At 38.0% G+C, this 26922-nt stretch overlaps 1 protein-coding gene and 1 long non-coding RNA gene across 4 annotated transcripts; both read left to right on the top strand.

Moving 5' to 3' along the window:
* The first annotated feature begins 180 nt into the window (after positions 1 to 180).
* On the top strand, positions 181 to 26848 carry hook3 (hook microtubule-tethering protein 3). Of its 3 annotated transcripts, none has more exons than XM_005939469.3 (24): positions 181 to 383; positions 8979 to 9064; positions 9330 to 9402; positions 9539 to 9589; positions 10942 to 11074; positions 11199 to 11266; positions 11550 to 11612; positions 12977 to 13060; positions 14867 to 15030; positions 15138 to 15278; positions 15612 to 15699; positions 15898 to 16011; positions 16151 to 16261; positions 16624 to 16708; positions 16814 to 16883; positions 18390 to 18530; positions 18885 to 18972; positions 20497 to 20531; positions 20626 to 20708; positions 20865 to 20965; positions 21077 to 21181; positions 21322 to 21393; positions 22009 to 22145; positions 23693 to 26848. In XM_005939469.3, the coding sequence occupies exons 1-24, from the start codon at positions 327 to 329 to the stop codon at positions 23706 to 23708; spliced, it is 2166 nt and encodes a 721-aa protein (XP_005939531.1). In that variant the 5' UTR covers positions 181 to 326; the 3' UTR covers positions 23709 to 26848. The 3 variants fall into 3 exon arrangements, with proteins under 3 accessions (XP_005939531.1, XP_042079627.1, XP_005939532.1); XM_042223693.1 differs by having other exon boundaries at positions 22309 to 26848; XM_005939470.3 differs by having other exon boundaries at positions 182 to 383; positions 22009 to 26848.
* LOC121815013 lies at positions 5010 to 7543 on the top strand. Its single transcript, XR_006054733.1, has 2 exons — positions 5010 to 5692; positions 5760 to 7543. It is a non-coding gene; the product is annotated as an uncharacterized LOC121815013 (long non-coding RNA).
* Positions 26849 to 26922: the final 74 nt, after the last annotated feature.

Raw genomic sequence — 26922 nt, 5'->3', positions numbered from 1 at the left:
AGCAAAGGCTAAATCAGCTAAACTGGCACACATGAAAGGCAGAGCAGGTTAGGATTCTTTTGAAATAATAATTGGTTGTGGACTAGCTTTTCCTGTAATTAATACCTGACAGTACATTCAAAGTGAGAACTGCCCTTTAAAACGAACTATAGACTCCGCCCACACAGCCCGCCTCTGGTAGACGCCGGACTAGCGAACCAGCGAACCCGACCATTGGCGGACGGATTGTGAGACACCCAGAGAGCCAGAGATCTCGGGAGTGTATGAAGCTGACTATCAAGTTCAGGCTCTCTTCGCCACGTAAAGTCGGTCTACGTTAGATCACGATGAGTACATCAGAGTCTTTGGATCGTATGGAAGTGTGTGAAAGCCTCTTAACATGGGTAAGTAATCGAGTTATAGTTGTTTTTCCGCTGACAGACGGTTCTCCGGCGCCCCGGCGACGCTAGCTAGGCTAATGGTAGCTCGACGAGCTAACGGGAGTAACGTTAGCTGGCTAGAAGAAAATGACTCGCCTCACAGTGGTTACGTATGCAGGCCAGCTGTTTGCTGTGTTTAGCTGCTGATGTGTTGGTTGCTAGCCGCCAGCACACCACATACCATGGCTTAACTATTGATTTTTGATTCATGCGCTGTGTAATCGGGCTTTTATCTAATGTTATTTGAGCTTTCGTTTACTAAATCCCTACCGAATGCTGTGTCAAACCGCATTGGCCTTGTTATGATTTAAAGCTTCTTTTGGTCAAGCCTTTTTCGTCTTTTCTTATGGTATGAGGATAAACGCTCGGCGTCTGCTTTGGGGTTAAATTCCTGTCATCGTTGTTCAGTGTAGCATATTATTATGTTCGCCTTTCTTCCTCATTCCTTCTTCTGAATAAAATGTTAATGCTAAATAACTTCTTGGGCTTGGATTTTTAACCAGACATTACCCCATATTGTTGATGCGCAGAGGCTGAAAACTGGGATTTAAGCTAAAGGCGTCGGACTGTAGAGTCACGTGCTGCAGACTGGTATATGTTTACATTGATCAATGAGGTCTCCCAACACTGGGTTTCTAGAAAAGGCATAACACGTTGTACTTGGAAAGCTGTCACATCCTCATTTACCATAGTATGCCGTGACGATTGCTGATGGTTAAACCAGTGACCTTAAGGTTAATAAAGTGCTGCTCAGGCATGTGACTGGATGGAACGTTATGAAAACTGCATGGAAAAATTACATGTTGTCACAATACTCTAGTGGTAGAAATGTCAGAATTGTATAATGGAAACATCCATCTGGTGTTGGTTATATTGGAGCCGAGTTCATGCACGCTACCCTGCTTCTCTAATGTCAGCATATCTGCACACAAGCTGGTTTCTGCAGGTTCACTTGGGTCACCTGGATGTTGTTGTGTGATACTTGAAGCCATAAAACATCCAGTGATTCCAGAAACTTCACTGAAATTTGTGTCAAGAAGAGCAGTAGATGACCCCACAGATTAGTTTTACACACATAGCATAAAATAATTGATTCCCTTTGTGAAAAGGCCCAGTAAACCTTTGTCACAGTGATAATGGATCTGGCAAACATGCCTCACATACCTTACATGCCTATTAACAGTGAAGATACATCAGTGACTAATCAGGACTAAAACGAGACAAGTGTTACTGGTTTAGATTAGTGCAGCATTAAGATCAAGCATAGCTGATTTTCATGCATGTTCTTTGAATTAAATTTGCAAGTACTATTTAATGACTTTGTAAATACTAGATTTGTTTGGAGAAACACTATTTACCTTCCCAGCTTTCTAGTTCAAAGTCTATAATATCCAAATGTGTTTGCATGAAGAGCAATGCAGGCAATTATCCTTTAAATTCACGGTGAGCCATTCAGCTTCATGTATTCTGCCTGCTGAATGGTCCGCCTTGCAAGCGCCCACAGCTAAAACAAGTGGAATATTTCCCGGACTGAGAACACGTGATTATCTCCCACTGCATGCTACATGTGAGTGTGTGTAGCTTTGGTAATTATCCAGACTGTTAATGAAAAATTAACTAGATATTTAGTATATATATTATACTAATATATAGTATAGATATTTCTCAACTCATACTTTAAATATATAGGGTTGCACATGACTGGAAAATACACATCATGTACTTTTACTGTCATTATATGAAATTACTGGATGTTTAAAAAGAATTAATGAATAAAAGCCACAGGATTTAATGTTTTTGTTGTTTTTCATTAATTTGCCCTTGGGAAGGTTTGGTATCACAGCAGGTAGAGCAGGTCATCTACTAACTGGAAGGTCGGTGGTTTGATCCTTTTTGCTCCAGTCTGCGTGGCAGAGTGTCTTTGGGAACGATACTGAACCCAGAGTTATTCTTAATGCATGTATCAGAGTGTGAATGTGCAGCACTTAGATGCTGCACATTCACACATAGAGAGAAGTTATTGTGTGAATGAGACATGTTGTATAAGAAGAAAGAAAGAAAGAAAGAAAGAAAGAAAGAAAGTGTACTTTATTGGTCCCCGTGGGGAAAATCCCTAAGGCCTAATAAGGCCAGAATGCTTGAGTAGAAAGCCCTATATGAGAATCAGCCATTTACCATTAAATCTGAGAAAACACACAGGAGATGGTTAGTCTGGTGTATTTATCAATGTTGTGATTTTGGGTTTCGATGCGCTGCAGATTTGAAAAAGGCTAATCCGGCCTCTTAATACGTGATCGCTTACATTGTAAACTTTATTTAGTCGTGCACACGTTCTCCACAGCTGAGCATGTCCTGACCCAGCTGTTACTGCAAACTTTTAGGTGTGGATTTCCTGTTGGGTCTCAGTCCACCCCATGTGTTACCACCAACTTATGTACTACAGCTGACATTTATAATTACATGATTGTTTATTGTTTTTGGTTGACTAGCTGAGTTTTTACTTTTCACTACACGCTCATTTCCAAAAGTACATATGAAACCAAGTTTACGTGTTGCAGTGGCTTATGAAACACATCTTGATAAAGCATTGTTTTGGTTCAGTGGCCCTTTATGGTCTATACTGTCAGTCAATGTGTTCTTATTAATGCAAGAATTATCTTTGATGGCCAAAAATGTTTGTGGTAAACCAGGTAGTCTAATGCGAAGTTCCTGGTCAACCCTTTTAATACATTGCTGACTCGTGAGCTGAACCTGAGCAAAATTAGAGCCTCCAAATACCTCAGTTTACACGATACGTTTTTCATAACTATAGTTTGTATCAGTTAATGACCCATTTCCATGGGTCATTAACACACACATATATATACTAGAGATGGACCGATCCGATATTACGTATCGGTATCGGTCCGATACTGACCTAAATTACTGGATCGGATATCGGAGAAAAATAAAAAATGTAATCCGATCCATTAAATATCACGAAAGCACCTCACAAAACTTGCAACACGCCGTAACTCACCTCAGAACGTTAGCACGTCGGAGCAGTATGCATCACGTGATAGAGCGGCTGTGGCATGCGGGACCTGTCGGTGGTCTGGATAGCATTTGGAGCTTCGCTAGCAACCCGGCATTTCATCTCCGACAAAGTTATCCCCGAGAGAAGTAAAGCAAGTGTGTAAGTCCATCTCTGAATGTTTGTAAAGCATTCCTGCGTTAAGCTTAACAAGCGATATATGGAGCGACTGCCTCTTCTTGCTGCTACTTCAATCATGAAACTGCTTAATGATCAGCTGATCGGCTTTTCTGTCGCGAGTCCGTGTCTCTAGTTTGCTTTTGGCCCACTTTGCACCAGAAAGAGGAAACCAGCGGCTGAACAACAGCAGCACGTTTAAGCTTGATAAGCTGTTGTTAGAATTTATTTAATATTACTTTCTACACCAGGATCTTTTTCTACGTAGCTGACGCTGGTAACTGTGCAGGGGCGGATCTAGCAAAGTTTAGCCAGGGGGGCCGATAGGGCATTGAACAGGGAAAAGGGGGCACAAAGACATACTTTTCTTTCTTATTCTCATTTAAAATGTCTAGCTTTTAATAAATAATTATCTGATACACCCAAAGTTTTAATTTGATGTAAAATGATAGAAGTCAATTACTGTATATAGTAACTATTAAGTCTAATATACCCTAGTAAGCTATAGTACTTTTTCCTTTGGGAAGGTACCATCTGTGCAGTCTGCAATTTTGTTGAAGAAAGATGTTGAATCTATTTAATATTTCTTGAAAAATAATTGATTTCTGTGCATTTTTTTTCACACTGCATCAAATTAAGGTTGATTACGTCGATTAAGCATCATGAGGTGGAGCGTGAGGGGTGGTTCCCTATTTTTTATTTTTTATTTTTGTTGTTGCTGGGAGTTGGAACCCTATTAGTTAGGTTGCTTAATATTTAGCTAAGTACTCTTTAAAATACCAGAATAGGGAGGATGGTGTAGGTTTAAGTTTATTAGATTGATCAGTATTGCTGAACTATGAAATATTTTTTTTTGCATACAGGTATAACAGAATAGCTTTAGTGTAGTTGTTGTTTTAAACTTGAGTATGAACTTAACAAAATGCAGCAAGATATTTAAAAAACAGTTTTGTTGATTAAAAAACACTATATCGGATTCATATCGGTATCGGCAGATATCCAAATTTATGATATCGGTATCGGTATCGGACATAAAAAAGTGGTATCGTGCCATCTCTAATAGATAATATATATACATGTAGTATATATATTATACGTTAGCTTCATACATGAAGTGCTGAAGTCATTTTTTGGTCAAATTGAATTTTTGCCTAACTTTTCCCCTACCACTGCTGCATATCTGGTCCGTCTGAAACGTACATAATAACAAAAGCAACTTGCACCTTGCTATCAAAGCTATAATTATGACTATGATACAGTTAACTCTAATATGGAAAAGATATATATAAATCTTATAAAGTTTGTATCTGTCTTGTGTGAAACTTGTATGAAAAGCATACAAGAGTGAAAACAGATATAAGATCCCTTGAAAAATTATATAAATGAAACTTGTATGTTTTGGATACTTACTAAAACAATATATGAAAGTAATGAGAAAGTGGCCACTTTCATGAGTAAATCATATAAGTTTTTACTATTTCTTTTCCATATGGGGTGCTAGTAAACATGTCGCTTTTGCCTGGTTTCTTTTAACGCAGAGAAAAATCCAAGTGAGCTCCAAGCGAAGCAAAATTCCTCACTACAAATCACATGAGAATTTTCACTCCGCTTATTGGCCAGATGGATTTGCGGAAGGAGCAATAACAGTAAACTACAGCAAGAAGGTGCTGTGTTCTGGACATTTGGAGAACATGGAAGATTTTGGGCTTTTTTTTTCACAGCTAATTGCTAGCCCATACAGACCTTTGCACATCTATAAACAAACTGCTCTGTAGTTCATTTGGAGCCGCACTGAGACCAACATCTTCAAAGGGTCTCGAATTGGTTGTTTTTGTCCACACCTGCGTGCGATTATTGTGTTCACAATCTATAAAAGTGAACCACACCAAGGGGAAAAACAAACCAGAGTTCGGTTTTAAACATCGGTTAGGGACTATAGTGGATATCTAGAAGGTATCTTTGGACCGCTTCCCACTTGTTTAAGAGAAGTTGCCTTGAGCAGGACAAAGGGGTAGCTGTCGAAGCAGTTTTTCATAAAAATCCAGGGTGTGCAGACGATACTATTCCAGTAGTTGCTGAAGTGGTTGTTGGCCTTATTTTGCTCTCTGGTAAGTGCTTCAAGGCTTCTTGATTAGTATAATCGTAACAAGCTGAATGGAAGGTGATCCTGATAATTAAGAGGACATTTATTAGCCCAGTTTTGCTCTTGGACGAGTGCTTCAGGGTTCCACGATTAGTTTAATTAAAATAAGCTGATTGGAACATGAGCTGATGATGTCATTCAGAGGACATTTAGTAGCCTAGCACTATCTCAAAAGTTGACATCCCATCTGAAATCAATAAAGTTTGAATTAGGCTTATATTATAAAATATTATATATAATATTTTACACTGGGGCTCATATTCTGTTGCCCTTTAGTCGAGGCAACACAAAGGTCTATCACCGAAGTTTTCTTTCCAAGACAGTATTTACCAAAGCATAGGAAATACTAACTAGATTTAGCCCTCTGTAACTACCGATTGCATGTATTTAGCTGTTGATTCACATAAACGTAGAGACTATAAAGGGGATGGATATAAAATTAAATCATATTTTTTATATTCAGTGATGTAATCCAGCATATTGGCGATAAACATTAGGTTTGATTGAAGGCTGATTGGCTATTTGTGACTGATGTAATTACTGGGTTAATTGTTTTTAGATTTGTGCCTGATCAACATTCAAGACACCAAATGTGACATAATTAACTAATCTCTAAAGGCGTTTTTATGAGGATAAGTGTACTGAACAGAGTGATACTTGGCTTCATTCATGGAAAACGTGACTGCACAATGTCCTACACCTGCACATAAAGCAACCCACCTGCACTGGTCAGCTTTGGCTTTTATTAGAAATCACATGAGCATACATTCCTTTCCGATGCTTTGTTATATAGTGTTACTCTATGTATTGCGCCGGTTTGGACAGTGGGACATGCAGCTAAAGCTGTCAAGCTCACATTACCATGAAAGCCACTGTTGTTTAGAAAGAATAGTGTAGGATCTTTTTCAAGCTACAGCCACACACAAATGAAAGGAAATTTTTATCAGTCAGCAAAGTGGAAAAGTAACTGATTGATTTAAGATGACTTGAGGTAATACGTTAAATCAAGCACAAAAGCACATTGCGTGTCAGGGGCCGTGAATTCATTTCTTTTGTACAACTCTCACAGCGTGTTGTCAGCTAAGGACTGCCCGGCATAGTGTCACGTTTGTTAGTGGTCAGTGTGGTTTTTGCAGGGCTGGCTCATCCTTTATTTTCTTTCCTTGTCTGCCTTTCCTGCAAAAGGAAACGATGCAGACCAAATATTGCTGTTGTGCAGTACTAAGTTCATAACAATAGGGATCCATGCAGCCGTTTCTACTTAGATGTTTGTCTTGTCTCAGTTCCTCTTAACTCAGTGGCTGTTCAAAAGAAAAGGGATTTGTGTTGTTGTCGTGCTCGTATTTTAGTAACATATTTTAATACTGTCTAAAAAAGCTAACACATTTAAAAGCTACAGATTTATGATTTTATTGCTACTTTAGCAAATGTTTTAAGAGGCAAGTCTTGCTATTATCGTCTATCCCAGTTCCATCAATATAGGAAGTTAGTAAGTAACTGTATCCTGTACTTTAAAGCTGGCAAAAGAGTTTAAGTGAGCTGGTAGATGGAGTGAAAACTGTGGGTGTGGGTAATCAGGTGAAGTTTCTCTGCCTTTTCCCCAGTAATTGGTGTTACATAATCACGACTATTGTTTAGGTTCTCTTTTGTGTTGGCTCCTGGCCAGTGTCTGGCTTTCTGTTCCTGCTGCCTAGGACTATTTGACAAATCGCTTATTTTGAAAGCCGTAATAGATAAAGTTTTGCAGCTAATTGGCCCCCCAATGTAATTACAGTGCAAAAAAAAAGACAAGCGGAAAAGACTCAAAATTTGCATCTAAACTGTAGCGTTACCTTTCATGTCCAGCCTAAATACAACTCTAGTCTAAAAGCTTTCCTTGTAGATGGATGTTACTGCAATGTCATGCTCCCTTCATACCACATGAGCTGTGTCCTTCTAAGGTGCACAGTGTCAAGCGTCTTCTTGTTTACTAATCTTATTCTTTCCTAATGATGAAATAGTGCTGTTAGTTGCTTTTCTGTGACATAATAACACACTTCCCATGGTCCCAGACTTAAATTGTTAACTTAAAATATAAATTAGTGTGAAACTGTTAAAATAGTTAGAAATCAAATTAGTTTAGTACAGTAAATTCATCCATCCATCCATTTTCTTCCACTTATCAATAAGTATGTGTGTGGGTGTGTAGAACAGTGAATTCATTTTTCATTTTTAATCTTGTTTAAAAAAAAAAAAAGATAAAACACTCAGTTTTAAATAAATGTTAAAACTCGGTAGTGACAGCAAACACTTGTAAAAGTCTTGGTCCAGTCAGTCTCTCAGACTTGCAGCGAGATAAACATGTATTCAGTTCAGCTTTTTCAGTTTCAACCCCGGCATAACAAAGCAGGGTGGGAAAACATACTAGACATGAATTAAAATGATGACACTCACAGGGACAAGCAGGTAGAACCGGGACAAAGTTGCTGGTGTCTTTTTGGTACCTCTGTGTCATTCATTCGTTTGTTATGTCACTCACAGAAAAATAGATTGCCACAAGAAACAAACCTCACTAACCTGTGTCGTTGTTGATGTGCAAAATATGTGGACGGCTGGTTGGCTTTTACTTTTAATAGAGGCCTTGCATTATGTATATAATATACTATATAATAGAAAGTGAGAGAGACAGAATTATGTACAAACAGGATTTTAACTAGGTTTTTCATCCCTTTTCTTAGTGTATCTTCTTCCTTTGGCTCTTGTAAAGTTGGCATGCAGACTGATATCACTTCTTTCTGGGCAACAGACTTTCTGCCTGAGGGGTATGCTACAGAAAAATATGGAGGGTAGGAAGAGAAGACATGTGAAATAGTTAGAAGGGACATAATGAAATAATGATATAATAGAAATTGAGCAGAATGACAAGTGAAGTCCGCAAGAGCAGTAAGTGTGAGTTCTTGTTAGTACTGTGGATGATTGAGAGTCATTAAAAGGCACCATTATAAAATTTGCAATGCGTACGGTGGATCTGCTCAGTGGACAGCAGATAAGTGTGTGATGATACTAGCCAGCATACAGCTGTGACAGTATGATTGTGAGCAAGGGATTCCCTAAAATAGGGCGTTTAATCTTATAATAGGTTTTTTTCTAGTGTTTCAAACATGTTATGCTGTTTTCAACACACTGGTTACTCCTGTATAATTGTATAGTTTAGTTCTGTAACCAGTGCTTTGTTTACTTATTTCAGATCCAGACATTTGGAGTAGAGGCTCCATGCAAGACCGTAGAAGACCTGACAAGTGGTGTTGTCATGGCACAAGTTCTACAGAAAATGTAAGTAGTTACTGTTAATGTTTGCGTAGAAAGAAAATGCAATGTTTCTAATCAGTTTTTGATGAATTTTATTACATCATTGTAAAGTTTAGGTAAACAAATACAGTTTAATCTCTATAAAGTTATATTAAATCCATAGTCCACAAATGAATAAAAAAAAACCCAGTCATTTCATTTGGTATGCTTTTTTTTAAATTTTTTTTTTACCAAAGCCCACTTTGCATTGTTTTGTTTTGTTTTTTGTCTGTTTGTCTGAAATTTCTAGAGATGTAGTGTATTTTAGTGATGCTTGGATTAGTAGAATCAAGCCAGACGTTGGAGACAACTGGAGGTTAAAGGTAAACATGACTTACTCTTGATTTCAATAATAGCAAAGTGTGCATGAGATGGGCTTTGTCAAATGGTCTCTTTTTTATCAGTATTTGCTGATTAAACCTGAATTTTACTAATAATATACGTTCTTCTCTTTTACAGATCAGCAATCTAAAGAAAATCTTGAAAGGCATCCTAGACTATATCCAGGAGGTAAGAGTATTTAAATTATTATAATGATTTTAAAATGAACTTTCAGTACTTTACATCCAGACATTCTTGTAGAGGAGAAGTGATTGTCTACTCTACTCCAGTCAGCTTAAGTCATCACAAGTCCTAATAATCCAGTTGTTCTTGAGGTTTCTGATGTGATTTTATTGTTTAAAATTTACTGTTTTATTGGATGTGATACAACTACCGATTGTTAGGTTGCTAAGACGTTGCCATGGTGGTCTGTAGTTAATCGCGTTTACTTTTCAGGTTATCTGTCGTGTTGTTCTAGCTGAGGAGTAGGATAAGTTCATAAAGTGTGATACCTACTGGAAATGGAGACCATTCGACTTGTAAGTAAAAGTTGTGCCCTTTGAAACGTGTTGGCTGCAGCACTGAGGCACAACTTTTACTTTGTATAAAGCCCTTCATCATTTCTGGTTTGTTTCACTTTTGACAGTTTAACAGCTCGGAGAGTAGCTGGCAAGAGTTTGTCGACAAGTCCATCACTTCCAATCAAACTATAAACACAACAATATAGTAGCGACCAAAACAATCACAAGGCGGTATTGCCATCTGGTTGAGGAATACACATTTTCCCCTTGCGACAGGTTACACAGGCCTATGTGCCTGGGACTCTAGCAATCGTTTTCCCAGCAACTACAGTCAACTTCCAGCAATGACTTGCAACTGGTCAGTGAATACTATTTCTTTCACTCATCTGGTTGCCAGATGGACTAAACCCCAAAACACTGTATATGTGTGTACGGTATATAATATGTAAAATACTTTAAAAAATGCAGACGTACAACTCACTTTTTTAAATTGTTCATAATATTGTGCGCCACCCCCCAGAACACACAACCAGAGCTTGGAGCTCACAGCTCGAGGGGACTGTGAAGTTCCTAGAAGGAACTCTGCTTTGTTCCAATCTGCCTTTTTGTTTAAAGCTGGCAGGAAGTGGAATAAGCTCATTGAACTACTGTTTATTGCCACTCTTTCTCATGTGATGTTAAAAGGGGGATTCTCTTTTATCCTCTTGATCTATTTGTGTTTATGTGTGACAGTAATTGTTATATGGGATTTGGTGCTGTGTTACAGTCTGTGTTTTATTGAAGGAACTACCAGTTGAATTTGTGTAAGGATAATTTTTCCTTGCTTACACGATTTTGTGTATTTGTGTTTATTGCTTGATCTCCCCGGTGACTGTGGATAGAAATGAGCTAGTAACTGATGTAAATCTGGTAGAATGCATCTCTTCTCTTAGGAGATTCATGTTCTTGTGCATTGACCCTGATAAATAAATACAAACCAATACAATGTATAGCCCTTACATATTTCATCCTTGTCTCTAGGTCTTAGGCCAGGATATTAATGACTTCCCACTACCTGATGTTAATCTTATTGGAGAACACTCTGATGCAGCTGAGCTTGGAAGGATGTTACAACTTATATTGGGCTGCGCTGTCACCTGTGAACAGAAACAAGGTGAATATTGGATTTAAGAGGCCAATGTTCTGTGTTGTCTCCCTGCTTTACCCACTGATTCAGAAAGTTATGTGCTACTTTATACATACTTACTCTTAATTTTGGTTTTCTCTCTAATCCCTAGAATACATCAAAACCATAATGGTGATGGAAGAATCGGTGCAGCATGTTGTCATGACTGCCATCCAAGAGGTACCTTGTTATCTATTTTAGACCTTTAAAAAGTATTATGTGCATATAATAACTAATAAATGAAAGTAAGAATCTTTGATTCTTGCTTTTTAGTGATCAACAGCTAACTGGTCACATTTTTATGGATAAAAAACACACTCTGGTCACTGGTATTGTTAATTATAAATTTGAAACCTATTCAATTCAGGAATGATGATAAATAGTAATATTGATACCAATAAAACTAATGGTATCCATCGCTAGTGTTGTTTGCACTTCTAATCATTTTTGTTTGTATCTGTAGCTGATGACTAAAGAGACTCCAGCTACAGGAGGAACTGACTCATATGTGGATCTGGACAGACAGGTATGTAGATTTCAAGCTTTGACAATAATGGATTGCATTTATATAGCGCTTTTCAAGGCACCCAAAGCGCTTTACAATGCCACTATTCATTCACTCTCACATTCACACACTGGTGGAGGCAAGCTACAGTTGTAGCCACAGCTGCTATGACAAGCTCCTATGCAGCATTTCACTCAGGTTGAGATCTAGACTTTGACTCCGTCATTGCAACAGCGTGATCGTTACTTTTTCAGCAATCTCTTGTAAATTTGCTGCTGTGCTTGGTCTGTTGACCCAATTTTGGCCATGCTGTCAGACAGATGGCCTCACATTTGACTCTTCAATACTTTGGTATACAGATCGGTTCATGATCCACTCAATTACTATAAGGTGCTTCGTACCATCTGGCCATATCCTGTGGCTGACAGATGGTAGGAGGTGCGCTGATTGGCTGTATTTGGTTTTTCCTCTGCATTGTCACCAAACATCTCCAGTTTGGTCTCGTCTGTCGTCTGTCCAAAGATCTGCTCTTTTCCAGAGCTCATGTGCTTTGCTCAGATGTAGCTTTGCAAACCTAAGCCTTGTTTCTATGTTCGTTTTAGTGGGAAAAAAATCCTGACAACCCATCAAAACTATCCATACTTGTATACTTGTTCAGTCTTTTTCTATGAACTTTTTCTCATAATCATGTTAGAGCAAAGAACAGCATAGGCTTGAACAAAGTTGTGAAGGTAGCCAGCAAAATAATAGTTTTCCCACAGTCTACTCCTTGCTGTATATGAGCAGCAGGTAGCGTGAAAGGGCTGAGCTATTGTGCTGAGCCAGATTCATCCCCTTCAGAGAATTTGAACCACTTCCTTCAGGCTGCAGACGGAGAAGAACACGAGTAAGATGTCATAGGATCTAAACTTTTTTTATTACCTGTGCAGTAGCGTTCTTTAGTTTTATGTCTCTCTTATTTACCTTGTGGATTTTTGTTTGTTTTTTTGGGGGGGTGGGATTTTTTGGAGGATTATGTCTTATGATTTTGTGTACTTGGAATCTTTTGGATGTAAATTTAATAAAAACAATAAAAACAACAATGTTTTTATTGTTGTGTGTAGTTTTACTGCTTTTATATTGTCTTTCTATAAACCTTCTTTGCTATTGGATTAGATTGAATTAAAATTATTATTATTATTATAATTTTTTTTTCTTTTTGATCAGTGAATCCACTGATTAGCAGCACCTGACTGCTACTTACCCTCTTAATTTATATGAAAATAGTAAGGATGTACTTCATTTTTCACAAGTCTGCATAGAATTGTTTTCCTTTTTTATTAAGTGTACTACATAAAACATTTTGAGGAGCAGCAGTTCTTGATTTATGCTTAATCTGTTTTCAGCTGAAGAAGACAGTTGAGGAGCTGAATGATGCTTTGGCTACCAAGGAAGAGATTGCCCAGAGGTGTCGCGAGCTTGACTTGCAGGTTGGTTTTGTATGAATAACGGCCAGTAGTTTTAGGCTCTTCACAGCTAGCACCGTGTACATTTACTCTTCCACTACACTCCACTTCAACCTATTACAATAAGGTTGTGAACAACTTTTCTGCTTTTTTAATAACTCTTATTTTTTTTCTGCAGATATTTTAGTTACACTTTAAAAGCAGCTCCATTTTTGGATTGATGTCATCAAAATTGTTGATTCAGTTGCTACTGATTGGCATGTCCCATAGTTCCTTATTTAATAATTGCCTTGCCAAATTGGCGATCTGACCCACCAGCCCAAAATCTTCACTGTAAATGAAAGACTGTTAATTGCAGTTGTTGCCAAAAAGTGGAGCTGTAATTTAAAGGGATACTTGCTCTCCACTTGTGTTGAATCAGTTTCCTCTTATCTTTCCTCTTTACTCTTTCAATACTGTTTGCCTTGGTTTAAAGGCTCTCCGTGCCCAAGAGGAGCGTGATAGACTGAGGTTAGACTTTAATGAGCTAGAAGAGAGGGTAAATCCAAACTTTATTTTCTTTGTTTCTTTCTTATGTTCATGGTGTGTGATTTTCTTTAGCCTGCTTGCAACAGGTTCCCCTTTTCCAAATTCTGTGTGCATGTATGTGTACACATTTGTGCACAAGCATTTGTGCAACTGTACACATTGTCCTGTTGGAGCACACCAGGCACAACTGCAGTTTGGTCTGGCTGTGTCAGATGTGACTTTCTTTTACCTTGGTGTGTCCCATGCTTTTCCACAGCAATAGTAGAAAGCGAGGGAAATAGGTTAACATTTGAATTCAGAAATGAGTCACTTATTGGAAGAATGTGTTCATCACTGTTTAAACATTATGCAGTCTTCAGATTTTTATTTTTAATTTTTTTGGTTGCATAACTCTGATCAGCAAGCAGTCAGCAAAATTATTAAGCCTGTACCTGAAGGCACTTGGTATCTTTTGAGGAACCCGTGTGCTGGTTTTGGAATTAATTGCAGCTGATTTCCACCCTGTTTCCTGCGTTTTGAGCTGCACGGTTCGCATCTTTGATGTGATACAGTTTTGTTGCCATAAGGGAATTTTCACAAGGAATTTCGTAGGAATTTTAGACATGGAAGTGTTAAGCTTTTTAGAAGAGAGAGTGAGTCACACCATATTAGTTTAAAATGCACTTTTAAATAAAATAAAAAAGAGCAAATAGATTCACTAGATAATTTTCCTAAAGTCCCAGAAGGATTAAATTATTTTCCAGTGTTTTAAGGCATGTTTATAGACTTGATCCAGGCAAATTAATAAAAATCCCTTCCTTATTGACTGATTATATTAATTTTTTAAAGAAGGTTTGTATTTTCTCTCAACAAATTATATCAATATATCTAATTTTTACTGTTTACATTAAAATGCAGCAGCAGCTTTTGCTTTGCTTTGCCCATCACACTGAGAAAACACCAACCATGTAGCCCTCTCTGCCATGTTGGAGTTAATTGATTTGCCTTATTAAGGTGTGTTTGGTGTGTGTTTGTTAAACTAATGGACCTGGATGCTGTAAAGGAAACAAGCAAATTAAAGTAGCTTACCTACATTGTGAAAGTTATAAATCATCTCTAACTTGTTTCCCTTCTGCATCTCTTCTTTTCATGTGTTTAAAATCCCTTCAATCGATCATTTCCACACCTTTTGTGTTCCCATTAATCTTTCTTTTCTCCACGCTGTCCCATTTTTCACCTTTTCTTATCCAATTCCTCTCATTTCACTCATGATTTCGTGTATCCCATTCTTTGGCCTTTTCTTCAACACTTCCCTTTCTCCAGGTGGCAGCCCTGCAAGAGGAGAAGAGCAGTTTGCTAGCAGAAAACCAGGTCTTAATGGAGAGACTTAACCAGTCTGACTCCATAGAGGATATAAACAGCCCTGCTGGACGCAGACATCTTCAGCTGCAGACGCAACTGGAGCAGCTACAGGAAGAAACCTTCAGGTCTCGATTTGCATGCAACGTGGAAAGGAATTTCAACAAGTCAGGGTTGAATTGATTAATGCCAAAAATCTGCAGGCTCAATGACACTTGTTTCTAATTCCCTCTAGGTTGGAGGCAGCAAAAGATGATTACCGGATCCGTTGTGAGGAGCTGGAAAAAGAACTTTTGGATGTGAAGTCCCAGAATGAAGACCTTACATCACTGGCTGATGAGGCCCAGTCTCTAAAAGATGAGATTGATGTCCTCAGGTATTTTGAGGATGCAAAACGAACCCTTAACATATTAAAATTATTAAATTAAAACAAACTAAAAAACTAATAAGATAGGAGATTTGTTGTTTGTAGTAATTCTAGCTAAGGTGCTGTGAAGCACACATTTTAATTTTAGCATTCATTCATTAGTAGATGTATTGGCCTAAAGACAGAAAATAAAAGAGCCAAGAAAACACTATGGCTTACAAAACTTTTAGCTTTACAGCTTGTTATCTGTCCATAAACTAAACTTTAACTAATCCAGTGTGGAAATCAGCAGGATCAGTATGACAGTGGTAAAAATAAAACTGCTTGTTGTTTTCATCGCAGGCACTCATCTGACAAGGTGTCAAAACTGGAGGGCACCGTGGAACACTACAAGAAGAAACTGGAGGACATGGGACTGCTCAGAAGACAAGTACAATCTCTCACTCACACGCGCGCACACACACGCGCACACACACACGCGCACACACACACAGCAACTTTAATACAGCTTTTATTCTCATGAGTGCTACTTGACTTTTTTTTAACACTGCAGTTCTTGAAAACGTGTAAATCAGATTGTGAAACATGACTTTCAGTCTAAAAAAAAATGTATGTCCGTATTTTCCAGAACAAGCTTATGGAAGAGAAAACCACAGCTTTAATGCAGGCTAATGTTGGCTTAGAGGAAGAGCTACGAAAGGCGAATGCTGCCAAAGCCCAGTTGGAGACGTACAAGAGACAGGTACCTGTTCCTAAATAAATAAGTTTTACATTTTCCCAGTCTTAGTACTGTACTCCAATTCTGTTTTACAATTTTCATGCTTGTGTAATCATTTTTTTAGCGATCAGGTCTTCTTTTGAACTGTCATCTCTCTTCACAGGTGGTTGAACTTCAGAACAGACTGTCAGAGGAGTCTAAAAAGGCGGACAAGATGGAGTTTGAGTATAAACGCCTCAAAGAGAAAGTCGATTCTTTACAAAAAGAAAAAGATGTACGTATATTTAATGTGACTAAAAATAGGACTGATGACATACAGAAGAATTACTTTAATTTTTTGTTTGTTTTGTTTTTATGAAATATGCCACTTTACTGTTCTGTCAGACCTGTTTCTCTTTTTAGATGAAATCAAATTTGTTACAGCTAGAAAAGCCAAACCTTGTAACTTAGCATGAGAGGAAATTTTGACCAAAGGCTCTTGATAACTGGTACTTGCGCCCAGCTGTCTGGAAAGTATTTTACTGGAAATGTTTTACTACTAAGCACACTGATGTTGGTTCCAGATCCTGCACTTCTGCTGTTTGACCTTCTGTCTGTCTCGCTCATTCACACGTTTGACTCTTTGTCTCTTTATAGCGTATGCGAAGTGAGAGAGATTCATTAAAGGAAACTATTGAGGAATTACACTGTGTTCAAGCTCAAGAGGGACAGTTCACATCAGGTGAAGAAATGTCTTTGTCCTGAAATATAATAGGTGTAGCTTTGCCTCTTATAAGTTTAATGAATTCTTGCTCATCTTATTTACAACTAATATCTGCATTTAAAGGTTTGTTCCCATTGGGTAGCAACGATGGTTCTGATTCACTGGCTGCTGAGATCACCACTCCAGAGATGCGGTATGTATGTGTGTGTGTGTGTGTGTGTGTGTGTGTGTGTGTGTGTGTGTGTATATGTTTTAACCCATATGTTTTTGCGCCAGTTTGATTATTTTAAATGAAAGAGAAGAATAATGATATTAGATCATCCTAGAAGTTGGTTTTTAAAATAAAAAAGAACAAAAAACGAATAACTGAGTAACAAATACAACAGCAAACTATGCAAAAAGAATATAACTAATGCTCTGGTAAAATAAATTCACTTTTTAAGGCTTGATTCCTAAATTTTGGATAGTAAAGTATGTCTCTAGTGTAATTTATTTTACAACCAGATAGTTTCAAGCCCGCTTCAAGGCTTTCTCTGCTGTTTTATGGTGGATGGGTTTAGCTTAAAAACCCTGTAGAGCGTTATGTAATAATTGAGTGTGAGTTACATCAGACTGCCAGCAGCTTTCCAGGACAGCTGGATTTTCTGTTGGCTGGATAATATGCTTAAATTTTTATTCAGTACTTGTGAACCCAGGAAAAATGTGGATTTGTATACAAATCTTCTAAAAGCTACTTTCAGGGAGAGGGAAGGTTAACCCCATCCAGGCAGTTCATTTACTGTAAAGGTAAATGATGAAAACATGTTGTTTTGTGAATGACTAATGACTTTACGTTCCAGTTGATGTCTTTTGGTGACTTTTCAGTATCAACATGCTGCTTTTATAAGAGGAACCTGTTGCCTGTTCATTTGATCTGAACTGTAAAACAGTGAGTCGCACTCGCAGCTGAAAATTCAGTCCCTCAGCCAACTGCACCTCACCTGAAAGTCGTAGTCAGTACCTGTAGTCAGTAATAAATTGTTTGGAAACAACAGTTCTTCAGTTGGAATGGATTCATGTGCCATGCCCTAAAAACAGGGCTTGACACAAAGCTTCCTACCCATCCTGCTGTTTTGGTGATTAGCTGAATGTAAGGCTCTCAGGTGCTTTATATTCATTTGGCTGTCTGTCACACTAGAGCCCAAGACAAGGCTGGCCTCAAGCTTTATCTCCTGCTGTATTAAATACAGGGTATATCCAACCAAATTTGTGTAGATAACATTTTTGACTCAAGTGTGGAATTTGTCAGATTTAACCCACTGCTGTAACACTGTCAGGAGCACTAAAACGGAGCAGGCCATAGGTATAATTCATTAAGCAGACAGTGTTGTAATAAGGTGATTCACTACAGTGATTAGTTACGCTGAAGTGAATATCTCACTTACACTCACTACTTGACCTGAGCTTGCTTGTGTGTATGTTTCCGTGCACAGGAGTACACCATTTCAAAGTGAGCCCTCTTCCTGTTGTGGTTGAGGTTTCCCTTTCTGCACGTTGTGCCCTATACTAACACGAGATGATAAAATAAATAAATAACAAAATATTGCGAATTTTAAGTTCATCATTTAGACTAATATTCTGAAGCATTTTTGAGACTGTGGTATAAAACAAGAATGCTTGTTATTTGAGTTTAACGCTCTTGATGCTTCTGTGTTTCTAGAGAACACGTGATTCGTCTTCAGCATGAAAACAAGATGCTGAAACTGGCTCAGGAGGGATCAGACAATGAGAAGATCGCTCTGTTGCAGAGTCTACTCGAGGATGCCAACAGGAGAAAAAATGAACTGGAGACAGAGAACAGGTTGGCATCGAGCACAAAGACATATAGCTTATTGGTATTAACAGGAAATCACCTATTACTGAACCCAGTGTCTCACTGATATAGAATCTGAGAAGAGCAAACAATAATATTGTTCTTCCTTTTGGTCTGTTCATATTAATATTGAGCCACATTTTCACTTGTGTGCTGGAATGTGGGTGATTCTCGCCTTTACTTCTCCACACAGTTGTTCTTGTCTTTGTTGTATTTCAGTGAATGACTTATCAGCTAAAAATCTCCTTCTAATATTGGATCTACAACAGTTTATTTTGCAGTTTGGTCACTGATTTGTTGAAAATAACAACACTGTGGTGAAACGTTGTACTTGTTATCTAGGTTGATAAATCAGCGCTTGATGGAGGAACAGAGTCAGGTAGAGGAGCTACAAAAGAATCTTCAAGAACAGGGTTCAAAAGCAGATGATGTAAGTAAATGCTTGTACTCATGTACTTGTACTGTACTGTGTGTAATTCCAGCACCAGTTTACTGGTGGCAGTAAACACAGAAAGCAATCAAACTACACTTCAGAGAGTGCAGTGCTCTGTTTCTACTGACGGCTTAGGTCCTGGAAAGTCATGTGCAATAGTGAAAAAGGCAACGAACATTTTTTTCACAACATCAGCCTTTTTAATTCTTGTGCTTACCTCAATGCACTGTAAACATTAACAACTTCTAACAGCTTTTGCATTCCCCTTTCTGCGCATATGTCATTTTATTTATTTATTTATTTATTTACAATTATTTCTGCTGTAGCATTAGACACACTAGCTTTCTTGGGACGATGTCTAGCCATGTTAAAGACAGGTGTTTGAGGCTTGATTGCGACAGTGAACGAGATTAATACAAGCTCCTCAGCAATTCAGCAACTCTAATTTTTCTCCATCTTATTAACACATTTGCCTGCCGCCTCACCTCTGATGCTAAATGTTTTCATGGCCCTCCTCTCTGTTCCTTGTCTCTTTCAAACTAGTTCCTAGTATGGGACAACAGATTTTTAAGAAAATGCGATTTGGAGCATCTCCCAGGAAGGTTGATGTGAGGAAGAGAGTTTACGTGCATGTTTAACTTTGTCTTTACTGCCTGATTAACACTGATCTAAAACTTGTTTTCTTTTGTGGGGTTTCTGGTTTAATTTCTTGTCCGTCACTGTAGATCTTAGATCTCAGTATCAGCCTCATCTTTCCTTTCACTCAATATCACGAGAACAGTGTCTAAAATCATGCGACAGAAAGAAGAGAATGGAAAACTATTTCCCTCAAATAACATTGAAAGTACAGATGCAACATTTATGTGAGAATCAAAGATGTGAAACTGTCAGATTATTATGTCACATCTGGCACCTCTTTTTAATTTTTGCCATTTTGTTCTTTTGTTATTGTTATTTTCAAACTGTTCTCCACTGTCAGACTATAGTAAGTATATCTTTGTGATTTCAGCAAGTTGCAGCTTTTAGACTTTTCAGTTCTGATGTTTGCATAGCTTTTTAAAACATATTTATATTGACAAGAATGTGTAACCGAATGTAGCATTTACACTTTAGAGTAGTAGCAAGTCGCAAATATCATCTGTTCTTGTGAGTAGTTTTAAATCCCCTCCCCTGATAGAAACCCCAAAGTCCTTGTCTTCTCCTCTAGCTTCCCTGTAGCAATCAGAGCATGTAATCTCTCAGTACTCTGAAAATGAGTTTTGTCTATACTGGCTGCACGTCGCCTTGATGTCAAATTGGGGACTGGTGCTGATTCAAAATGTAAAGAAATTAGGTTCCTGCTTTAATTGTACATTCTCAGTATCATCAACACTTTGACTATACTGAAGGTCTCTTCATCTTTCCACATCTTGGATCATGATCTTTTCCAAAAACAGTTCAACGTACAGGAATGATTGAATTTTGATACCACGATTTCTAACACGTTCGCCCGTTTTGTTTGTTTTCTTCTTTTTCTTCCAGTCTTCTATTTTGAAGAAGAAATATGAGGAGCACATGTGAGTGTGTTTTAACTTAATTTGCCAATGTCGCTTAATTCTGCATTTCATATTGTGAGCTACCTGATATAAGGTGCGATATTCTTTTTCTTAGGGAAAAAGTACAAGAGCTGAATAATGAGCTGCTGAAGAAAAATGCCTTCATTGATGAAATGGAGCCGAAATACAACACCAGCAGTGAGTTTACGGTGATATCTGAATATGCAAAACACGCTGACATTTAAAACATTTTGTGTGTAATGTTGCTGTATAGGTAACTCTTCATGCACTGACATTAAAATGTATGAGTCAGTTTAAAGGAAATCTAAACTAAGATGCTGTTTCCCCTCTCAGTCCAACGAGTGGAGGAGCTGGAAGAGGCCTTGAAGAAAAAAGATGAAGACATGAAACAGATGGAGGAGCGATACAAGAAATACCTCGAAAAAGCCAAGAGTGTGAGTAAATGTTTACTAGCAAAGGGTCCATAAATGAATAGTCTTCTGTAGGGCGGGCTGTATGGGACACAAAAAAAACCCCCAAACATAACCTGAATGTGTCCTTCACAGGTAATCCGAACACTGGACCCCAAACAGAACCAAGGTTCAGGTCCTGAAGTCCAAGCCCTGAAAAACCAGCTGCAGGAGAAGGAGAGGATGTTGCATTCACTGGAGGTAATCAATTATCTAGTTGGGAATTAGGGTGCCTGAAAAAAGGGCCTGGCAAAATAAGTAATAGACTCACGTGCCAATATTTGTTTTAGAAACATCCTCCACTCCAAGGTTGATTTTGCCTTCATGTTTCCTCCAAACAGAAAGAAATGGACAAGACAAAGAGCCAAAGAGATCACGAGGAGAAACTGATTGTGTCAGCCTGGTACAATATGGTAAGGAGCACCTATACAGTCTGAAGCAAATCCTGGTGATACAGGCGATTGGTCTTCTTTTTAAAATGCACTGTGGCACATACAGCTGAGATTTGTGGCCAAGCAAGTAATAATAGCAATACACAGAAATAGCTACTGTCAGGAAGTAATTCATAGCTGAACAAAGCATCTACTAAAGCATTGAAAAACAAAAATGTTATAATTGGAGCTTTTTTTAAATGTTGCATATGTTTTCTGCTGTAGATAACAGATATAATACATTTCTCTACCACAGAGGGTAAACATCCCTTTTTGTTTGCCCAAGAAAATCACCACTAGATGGCAGCACAGACTATTCAATAACGTCAATGGCTGTTTGCTCATTATATATCTCATCAGTTGCTGGTATTATTGTTCATGAGCTGCTAAATCAGCACTAATGTTGAATGTCAGCTAATTTAATTTCCTATACCTCAGGCTTGGTGGACTAACTAGCAGATAATCTAATGACTGTCTTAATATGTGTGTTAACAGTCTGCGCTCCTTCTTGAGGGCTGTCTTTGACTTGGAGTGTTGCTGATTTGTAGTGACTTTCAAATGGGGCCTTAAGCGTTCCTCCTCTGTTTCTTTTACCAGGGTATGTCTCTGCAGAAGAAGGCTGCTGAAGATCGACTCGCCAACACTGGTTCTGGTCAGTCTTTCCTGGCCCGGCAGAGACAAGCCACCAGCACCCGGCGCCAGTATCCCGGTCACGCCCAGTCAGCTACCGCCAGGTAGATGGCAGTAGGGCACGAAATGCTGCAGCCAGCTATTTTACAAGTCCCCCGAACGATGTGCCTATTTTGAGGCGTTCTGTTTTCATTCATTTCTAATGGAAGTAAATGTTTTCCTGCATTTCCTGCCGATTGATTTTCTTTTTTTTTCCTTCTTGATCAGATCCATGAGGTAGAGATGCCAAGAAAAGTTGCCCCCAAATCTTGCACCTTTTTTTTTTTTTCCTCCTCCCCCTAAGCGTATTTTACCTTGACGCCCATCATGCAAGACTTCTACCTTTTATCAGGCTTCAGCATATTTAATAGGTTCTGACCAATCACACCAAACATCCTTTCTTCCTCCCTCTCTACCACTGACCTTCTTGAACCTGTGCTATGTAGTAAACTTGTGCCATGCAGGTTTTCCAGACTGCAAGGCTCAGAAGAATCGCGTGTCCTTGTCAAGTTACTGTAATTTTTGATAAGAGGAACCGCTCTACCTGTTCATGCAGTATTTATGCACATCTCTACCTGTAGTAACATTTTCAAGTTCAGCTTGTTTTTTGCAGTGGACTTGACAGCTTTTCTGTCCTGCGTCATCTATTGTAACTCTTTATGATGTAGCTTTAAGGAGGTAAAAGCAACTTTTAGTTTAATGTGTCAGTGTTTCATTTCAGTCTCGACCAGCAAATACATCGAAGCATAGGATTATGTAATGTCTCGTGTAAATCTTTGATTTGCTTGCTAAATGTTCTAACTGATTTAATTGAGTGATTTCAAATAGGACTGCATGATTGTTGGTAATGGTGCAGCAATAATTGTGAATGGTAGCTTTTTTTCCCGAAGAAAAAAAAAGACTTCTTTAGGTTTTGAAATTGTTCCAGGTGGTGCAATTTAAGACTTGATAGATTTCCTGTGCTAGTGTACATACTGGTGTAAATTAGTTTTAAGTATCTAAGAGAACAAGGAGCCACCAGCATTTACAGAGTTGACAGACAACACCTTATGTGCCATAGTGTTTGATATAAATGTCTGTACCTTGGCAATCTGTCAGGTTTACCTTCCCCCTAATATGACGTGACAAAATAATGTATTCACAGAACGTTTAGCGGTGAGATGGTTGGAGAGTTTTAGACCTGAGGACTGTCTGTTGAAAGAGATTTAGTTTCTGGATCATCTGCAGAGTGGACATGAAGACCTGTTCAGTGTCACACATCAGAGTGGACTGTTCCATATCACTTTCTATAATCAGCTCATTGCTGTCACAGTAAAAAGCACTTTTTTTCCAGGTTTGCTAAAGGGTGTTTAAAATGTGCACTACATACAGGTATATAACTTTAAATGGGAGTCTTAAATAGGGTATGCTTTTCTCAATATGTGTTTAACCGATTGTTTGTTCCGTTGTCATTTTCCAGTTTTAACGCATATCAGGAATCATAACTTACTAACCTTGAAATAATTTTGCTTGGTGTTAGATCAGGGGCAGATTGTTGATTTTAGGCTAAAAAGCCCTGCCATCTGACCATTACTTCTTTTCTTTTTTTTCTTTTTTTCCCCTCCCTCAACAGCAATGTCCCTGCATGACTGGCACACCAATGACCTGCCCGAGCCTTGTGTAGCCTGGCCTGTTCTTTATGTGGCCTACACTGACCCCCAGCTGGGCTAGGCTGTGGCACGCGTGCATGAACTACGTACCTGTTTGCATGACTTTGCATTGACTCAAGTCTGCGAATAACCAGCCCACTAGCAGCAGCGCGAGCACTAACAACCCTCTGCGGTGTCACGCATTATAACCTCCAGACAAGCCCGGGGAGGAACGGGATTGGAAAAGAAAACCTTCGCTCTCCTTTCCCCTGTTAATTTTTCCACCATTCCGACTCCTTTCCCCACACCCCGATGCTCTTTGTTACATTCTCTCCTCCTCCCCTCTTGTAGCCTTCATAAACATGCCTGCTTGTTTGCTTCCACACTGCATCAAGTCTGTTACACCTATGTTACAAACAACCAGGAAAAAGGAGTGGAGTAAGCCAGTTATCTGTCAGTCAAGTTTTGGGTTTAAATAGGCCTGTTCTCTAGTATTTATGTCTAACTTGATTTTGTTTGGCTGCTTAGGGATACCTCAATGACATATTCCTGCATACTCTGTTTATTTGTGTGGCTCGAGGATTGGGGTAATATTTGAGAGGTATAACCGGCAAATCAGTATGCATAACAAAATAGGACTCCATTCTGTTTTTAACTTCTACAGTAAGTATTTTTATGAAAGCCCTGAACATGTTGCTAGATTGCATCTTAAAAGTGCTTTTACCTCAAGTATTGAATGCAACCAGTTTTGGACTAAAGGCAACAATGCTGCCCGAAAAGTGTTTGCAGAGATATAAATATAAAGTGTTTAAATGAAAGACATTGTTACAGATGTGTTTTGAAAAGCAGTAAAAGCCCCCATTAAGCCTGCTTGCAGTTTTTTGTTGTTTTGTTTTGTTAAACACACATCTACATAGTGTTTCTGATAGTAGCCAAATTTCAGTTGATTCCTAATTGATTAATAATTTTTTAGAAGCAAATAACCTGTGCCCTAGCATATCTTGGTGTATTTTACCTTGGATTAGAAAAGTCTTGGTAGTACAGACATGAAACCGTGCATTAGCTCATGCAGGCTGATGTGCCGTCTATTCACTTAAAGTAAAGTTGGTTCATCATACTAAAAGGGAAATGGTCTCCAGTGGTCCTGCTGACCATAGACTCTCCTTCAAAATAAATATATATATAAATATAAATAAATTTATATATATATATAATTTTTTTTCTTTTTCTTTTTTTTTTTTTAAATAAAAAAAAAAGCCCTTCACATCAGACAGTTGAGAGGCATCCTGTATTTGGACGCTTACTACTTAAACATGTTACAGTATTAGTAATGGAGAAACATTGATGTTACTGAGAGTAATGTTGTACATTTTATGTAGCTTCTTTAAATAAATGTCATTATTTTCCCTAAAGATTATGAAACTATTGAAAAGCGTGACTCAAGGTTAAATGTATGTCAAAAGTATGACTGCATACATTAATTTAAATAAGAGCGTTGGTTGCGTCATCTGATTTAGTGCCTTTTTTTATTTGTTATATGAAAACATTAATTTGGTCCTTTTCTTTCTGTAACAATAGATCTTACACACACATTTATTTTGTTATTTGGGGAAAAATGTTAAATATGGATTTTAACTTCATAAATTATTGTGTTGGGCTTAATGTGGGCTTTTCTCTGCTTTTAATCTATTTTACTTCTATTTGATATGTTACATAAGCTTAAATGGTTCATGGTGTGCATTTTTTTTTTAAATCTTAACAGCTTATTCTTTTGCTGCTTGTACAGCAGTGTTAAACTTTTAGTAGTATTATAGCACCACTCATATTGTTACAGTGGATGTAATTTATCCATCATTTAAATACTTGTCTTATGCAACAAAAGGAAGATAAAGTTTGTGAACATGTACCTCCCGTTTCTTAAGTAGGAGAATTTTCTTAGAAATCGTTTTATTTAAAAAGCTTTTTTCTTTTGCTTTAACAAACAAATCACTCTTTATTTTTAATTTAATAATTTACTTCAGCCCTACAAATGGTCATGTTTTTTAATGCCTGCAAAGACTGGTGGGTTTTTGTTTTGTTTTTTTTATTTCTTTTTAGTGGGAAAAGAGGTTCATTAGCTCTTGAGGATGGATGTTTAACTGCATTAAAATGTTATCTCTGCAAGTCATGTTTGTTTTCCAAAACTGAGTAGTGGATGAATATTTTCAAGTATGAAGTCAGCAGCAAAGTACGGCGGTGTCTTGTCCCAGAGTTTTTGAAACCATTAGCCTGTGACCTCTGCAGTTTCAGCTGTAAATGTTATTCCACAGAACTCTTAACCGTCCATCCCCATACGCTGGTAAGAAATCTGTATATAATGAAACACATCCACATTGGGGTTGACCTGTTGAGATTTATATCAGGGATTTGAGGAAAACGTTTTTTTTAATCTCCCTTAAGAAAAAGCACAATGTCTTAACCCCTTTTATCCCAGTGAAATCAGCTCCTGTGTTTTGTTGCTCTTATTTGCATCTGTTTGTTCTTTAATAATACATCAAATCTGCTAGTTTGGACTACTTTCAGACCTCGTCAATGCCACTTCTTTGTCAGTACAAAGTAAAGTTACCTAATGCTGAGGTTATTACTCATTGTTTTCTAATTAACCGAACTCTAATTGAGAAAAGCAGTAATCCTACAAAACTCTGTCCTAATGTGGTGCATTTTTCTTTTAAAACGTGCTTAAGATGAAATTACTACCCAGTATTCTCTGTTGTTAGCTGGTTGCGCACCTACAATGGAGACCAGTCAAACTGTATTAGAAAGAAAATATGAACAGGGAGCTGTTAACAAGTCGGAATCATAACGTGCAGTGTTTGCTGTAGGTTTTTGTTTTGTTTTTGTTTTTTACTCTGTGAAAATGAACAAAATTCGTATTGAAGTAGCAAATAACCTTCCATTTGCCAAGTTTTATATAGCTTGTATACAAACACACTATGTACATAAGTATGTGACTTGGGAAGCTTGTAGACATTTTAAGAATGAGGAAAGTAGAAATCCTGTCTACTTTGGATTATAGCACCTGTCCAATGAGGGCTTACTGATGAAAACGTGCTTCCTACACTGCTAAAAATGACATTGTAAATAAAGCTTGTATAAAACTGGCTGCTGGGCTTTCTTTTGTTATCACCTAGAACCACACATTTCCATTACTTGCTGTTAAAATTAATCTCATTTA

The sequence above is a fragment of the Haplochromis burtoni genome, unplaced genomic scaffold (genome assembly GCF_018398535.1).
Source record: "Haplochromis burtoni strain Fernald_Lab_line unplaced genomic scaffold, NCSU_Asbu1 Contig_118, whole genome shotgun sequence".
NCBI classification, from domain to species: domain Eukaryota; kingdom Metazoa; phylum Chordata; class Actinopteri; order Cichliformes; family Cichlidae; genus Haplochromis; species Haplochromis burtoni.
Note: the sequence above shows the minus strand (reverse complement) of the source record. Positions and strands in the feature narration are given on the sequence as shown.